The sequence below is a fragment of the Phalaenopsis equestris genome, unplaced genomic scaffold (assembly GCF_001263595.1).
Source record: "Phalaenopsis equestris unplaced genomic scaffold, ASM126359v1 Scaffold000053, whole genome shotgun sequence".
NCBI classification, from domain to species: Eukaryota; Viridiplantae; Streptophyta; class Magnoliopsida; order Asparagales; family Orchidaceae; genus Phalaenopsis; species Phalaenopsis equestris.
In genome coordinates this window covers 421303-427141 of record NW_018164495.1, presented here as the reverse complement: position 1 = coordinate 427141, position 5839 = coordinate 421303, and the positions used below count along the sequence as shown (strand labels likewise).

At 37.5% G+C, this 5839-nt stretch overlaps 1 protein-coding gene across 1 annotated transcript; it reads left to right on the top strand.

Moving 5' to 3' along the window:
• Nucleotides 1-3912: 3912 nt before the first annotated feature.
• On the top strand, nucleotides 3913-5592 carry LOC110019175 (E3 ubiquitin-protein ligase PUB23-like). The gene has a single exon (XM_020716754.1). The coding sequence runs from the start codon at nucleotides 3929-3931 to the stop codon at nucleotides 5153-5155; it is 1227 nt and encodes a 408-aa protein (XP_020572413.1). The 5' UTR covers nucleotides 3913-3928; the 3' UTR covers nucleotides 5156-5592.
• Nucleotides 5593-5839: the final 247 nt, after the last annotated feature.

Below are 5839 nucleotides of genomic sequence, written 5' to 3'. Positions count from 1 at the left end.
GGGAAAGAGAGAATACAAACCTCACCACAATGACCCCCAACCAAAGAAAATGATCCACCACACAGAACACAAAGTGCATAGAACTACCACAAATTGAGTGGAAGAAAAGAGAGGAGAGGGAGAAGAATGTAAGGGTCACAGAAACAACCACTTGCCACCAACAATAACTAACCAGAAACAATGCTAGCCACCGGAGCCATGGATCAAAGGGAAGAAGAATCACAAGAGAGAGGTATATAAGGCAGGAGAATCGAGAGAGTGAGTGGGGTTGAGAGAGAAACACAAGAAGAGGGACAGGGCGTGTGGGGTATATAGGCAAGTAAGAAATGTGGGCCATGTTTCAGCTCTCTTGTTGCTTTCCTGTTCCAACTTACCTACTACCAGCACAAATCACGAAAACAACTGGAAAACCATCAATATGAACATTTAAAATAAAAAAATATATATTAACATAAAGTAAAAGCAAATTAGTCATATATTAACCACATATCATGGTTGACCAGTTTGCCCCCACCTTCGGACTGGTTCTTAAATTTTTTAGAGAGTGAAAAAAAGTGGGGTTAATAGCCCTCCAATTAACATAGGGGGAAGGAGACCATCAATACATGGCTACAATATATTTTGTAGTTGTTGAAGCTATCAACATGTATAATGTCATCTTTGAAAAATTGATGCTATATGTTGTTAAGTTTTTCTACCATTTTACCATGAAATTTATGACTAGCGGCATAGTCATCACCATTCGAGAAGACCGAATTCATTCTTAAACCAGTTATTTATGAGTTATAGAGAATGAAATGGAAGATCTTCCCTTGGTCGATAGCAATAAAGGCAATGGTATCAAAACTACTAAAGTCCTGAAAAATGTGCTTGTTTTTAAAGAAGAAATAAAGAGAATTTTTATAATTAGTGCCAATTTAACACAAATCATTGGGATCAACTTATCTCCACCTTAAGAAGTCGTGGAGAGTCTTTTCATGGACTCATAATGAAACTTTATGGGGTCAATATCGGCATCTCCTGTCATCGACTAAATGTCAATCCCAAATCCAAGCCTCTTAAGCAAAAAAATGTGAATTATGGTAAATAAGCTAGCTCAACCTATTCGACAATAAGTGTTGAAACTGTTAAAAATGTTTTCATCCGAGAAGTGTAATACCTTGATTGGCTCGCTAATGTGATGATGGTGAATAAATCAAATGATAAATTGAGAATGTGTGTTAAATTCACAAACCTGAACACAACTTGTCCTTAGGATAGTTGTCCTCTCCCACAGATTATTGCATTGGTCAATTTGTTAGTTGGATATTTAGTCATGAGCTTTCTAGATGTCTTCTCTAGGTACCATCAAATAATGATGCATCATGTCGATATTGAAAAAAATTACCTTAAAATGTAACTTATTTTGGTTTAAATAATGCTGGGGTGACCTATCAAAGGTTGATGGATGTAACTTTTATGAATACAAAAGAAAAAAAAAGTGTTAAAATCTATATCATTGATCTCTTTGAAAAAATCAAATCACTTGTGTAACACATAGAAATCTGAAAGAAATTTTCCCTGCTCTATGTTAGTTCAATTTGAGGTTTAATCCTTCAAAATGTACCTTTTGAGCTTGCTCTAAAAATTCCTCAGATACTTACTATTGCCCAACATAATCAAGGCAAATCACAAGAAGATCTAAACTATATTGGACATCTTGCCGCCAAAGAACCACTAAGGTATTCAACTCCATACTGGATGGATTGCAAGACTCAATCTATTCATCTCAAAATCTAAAGATCACTTCTCTTCCTTTTTCAAATATATCATATGGAGATAGGAAGTTATCAAGCTTTCATGCAATTGAAAAGCTTTATTATCATCACTTTCACTATTGTAAAAGTCAATGTTCGAGTAAGAGTTGTGGCTCTACCCACAAGTTGGTAGAGAAGCCATCAGTTTGGTACTCGTTTATGAGAAGAACAAAAAAGTAATTTCCTTTGTACTATGTGAGAAAAATATTTCAAAAAGTTAAATGAAAGTAAATGATAATGGAGAAATTTTTTACGACACTTATCTTTTCAACGAGAAAGTTATGACCTTATCTCCAATTTTACACTGTGCATGTCATTATTGATCATCAATTGAAGTTTGTGTTGTAAAAAATCTACCATTCATGAAGACTACTCAAGTGAGCAGTAGAATTTGGTTAATTCAATATTTTCTACTTGCCCAAAAGAGCAAACAAAGCTCAAGTTATAGTCGACATCTTAGTTTATTTCCTTGAAAGATCACGTGATGAAGAAGTGAACACAGAAAGAGGTAAGCTTTGGATAATCTATGTGGATGGAGCTTCTGGCAACATACGAAAATGGGTGGGGATGGTCCTGCGCAGCTCTTTCTGATACATCCAAAGTCACTCAATTTAGCTCGTCTTTGCCACCACTAATAATCAAACTGAGTATGAAGCAATAGTTGTTGGCCTTAGGTTCACACTAGAAATTAGAGTGACCTATCTTCTAGTCAAATAGGACTCTTAGCTAGTGGTAAGCTAGATCACCGGGTTGTTTGAAGCACGGATAAGGTGATGTTGAAATACCTGATGAAGGCCACAATAGTGATAAACAAGCTTGAGCATTTCCATATCTAACATATCTTGCGACACAAGTACAAATTAGCTGACATGCTATCTATAAGGGAGAAATTTGAGGGTCATGCACTACATTTGTTGAAAAAAATAAAGATACAAAAAAACCAATACAACTCAACTAAGAAAAAAAACAAGAATATTAAAAATAGCCTCAAAAAAAAAAACTCTTCAAACACAACTATTTGAAAACTTTAGAACGCTTCAAACAAAAATCTCTAAGAAAATTATCTAACGAAGAGAACACTAAGAAGTTCAAATCTTTTTAACAACATTATCACTGTAGAACATTGAAACAACAGCAGTTACATCCACTTCAAGTCTCCATACATTAAAATTAGAAGAACTAGTTAGCTGCGAAGAAACAAGACCTTTTAGTTAAACAAGCTAGGGCCAATAATAGGTCAAGCTTAAGAAGAGGAGTTTAGTGGGAGAAAAAGAAGAATCTGTAATAAGAAAAAAAAGGTGCAAAAGCCCCTAAACCAAAATAAAGTACCAGCAGTTGAACAATGAAGGAAAAGAGATTAGGGTTTTTTCAATAGATTGGAAAAACAAAGAAGAACAGTCAAATCCCTAGACCTATGATTGATATCACGAGAGCTTCTTGAAGACTACAAGGGAGAAATTAAAATAAATGCAATCAAAATGAGGTGATATTTCATATAAATCATATAAAAAATAAAGATAGTGCAAGAAAAAATATATTGGGCTCAATCTAGGAAAAAAATAAAATTCAAATATCCTATAGCTTCTACTCTATTATTTTTACTATAAGGAGATTTCTTTTTATTACCATATTAATATACAAATTTTCAGCTACAATTTTTTTCCATAAAAAATTGTATTAAAATAATAAAAATAAAATTTGATAAGAATAAAATCGAAAATCTTACACTTCAAATTTTTGTAATAGTGATAATTAAGTAGGATATCACGTAGCATTTTAAATAAAAAATAATTAAAATATTTTCTTGAACCATTTGATAAAATAAAAAAATTTAAGATATTTATATATAATTAACAAAATAAAGATCATAAGAACATCAAGAACTGATTTTTCTTGGTCAACGCACAATGAGCCCAAAACTGAACAAATTTTGTAATTTCCAGATGTTTGGCATTGTGTTTCGCCGCGGCTAATATGAAGCCAATGGACCATTGACTTCTCCATCCCTAGTCTCATACTTTACACATTTCACGAGCCAAATTCCAACCATCACCCGCCCTCCTTCCCCCAATATATACCTCCTCCTCTCTTCCATCCGAACTCGCCCGGAGGTAGATATCCAGCGAGAGAACATGACTTCATCCATGGAAGCAGCAGAGCTCCCAACCATATTCAGATGCCCTATCTCCTTCGAAATAATGGAAAACCCTGTAACCATCTCCACCGGCATCACATACGATCGGCAGAGCATCGAGAAATGGCTCTTCACCTACAAAAGAGCAATCTGCCCCGCCACCATGCAACCCCTCCACAACTTCGACCTCATTCCCAACCACACCCTCAAGAACCTCATCCTCTCATGGCGTAACCAATCTCATCACACACAAACAAAAGCATTTCTTTCTTCTTCCCTGTCTTCAAAACACCTCGAGTTGGCCTCCATTCTCTCCGCCATGGAGTCCTCCCCTTTCAAAGTCAGCTCCCTCAGGAAGCTCCGCTCATTCGCCACCGATAACCCACTTGTCTTCCTTTACTCCAACGGCGTCGAAGCCCTGTGTCGCATACTTACGCAATCCAATACCGATTGCGGGGACGACTTCACCCCCTTCCGCGCTTGCGAGGAGGCTCTCGGAGTTCTCAAAAATCTCCCTTTTGACAACCACGACGCATCAATCGGGCTTCTTTCGAATCCCGAAATCGTCAAGCCGATGCTCACTATACTCCAGCGCGGCGGCGCTGAAGCCCGGCTCGACGCTATCACCATCCTGCAGAGACTCTCCAAAGTCAATCCATCTATAACCAACCAATTTCACCAAGACATCGACGTCTTCAAATCCCTGCTCGATCTTCTCTCCGACGAGGTCTCTACAAAGCTCAGCTCATCATCCCTCGACCTCCTCCTTCAATCCGTGTATAATTCCAAAGCCAATCGTTTAAAAGCCATCGAAGCAGGGGCTGTCTGTGTTTTAATTGAGCTTCTGCCGGATGAAGCCGGCAGGCAACGGAGGGAGAAAACGTTGCTGCTGCTGAAGAGGCTGTGCGAGTGTGCTGAGGGGAGGTCGGCGTTTGTGGACCATAGGATGGGAATTGCGGCGGTTGCGAGCAAGATAGAGAAGGAGCATGATTTGGGGACGAAGTTGGGGGTTAAAGTGTTGTGGTTGGTTTGTACTTTTTCGCAGAGGAAGGAAGTGGTGGAGGGAATGATGGGGTGTGGGGCGGTGAGGAAGTTGTTTGGGTTAATACATGTTGACGGGCATTCGTCGACGAAGGAGAAGGCGTTGATGATGGTAAGGATGCATGGACATGCTTGGAGGCAGTATCCTTGTTTCCCTGTTGAACTGAGGGCGGTGAGGTATTAAGATTGAAGGATTTTTTTTCACGTGGATTTTAAGGAAATCAGCGATTTGCTGTTTTTTTGGGTGAAAAAGACAGGGAGACAGATTTAGAGGAGTGGGTGTTCGTCGCATGGATTAATTTGATTTTTGATTTGGGAAATGTTTCCCATGTTTTAGTTAAAGTGACATGAGCTTGAAGACCATAGAGAGTTATATATAGTTTGATTTTTCTTATTGTAGTTGTATGCTTGAATTTATGGTGGGTGTTAATGAGTTTTCCAAGCAAACATGAATCCATGGCAAGAGTTTTTGTTTGGAATACAAAAAAAATTGATCATTGTTTGAAGAGAGAGAGAGGAGAAGTTGATGATTACGTCCAAAATTTGATATTTCTACATGTATTTTATGGGAAGTATTCTATAACATGATGGTTTTTGTATGGTTTAGAAATTTTGAATTGATAATGATTTAATTTTTCCTACCCCTATCCAAATGTATCCACTAGAACTCCATCTACAATTATGGTCCCCACTTCTCTTTATTGTTTTGAGTTCTATCATGGAAGGGATGGATGTTTGACGTGAGTGTGGGTGCCCACACATATGTATTTTTCATTTTTAAAGTGAAAAGGTTTTATCATATAAGATATTGTAAGTGAAGGAATAGAATTGAAGGCTTAAAGGGGAAAACATGATACTCTCATGAAAG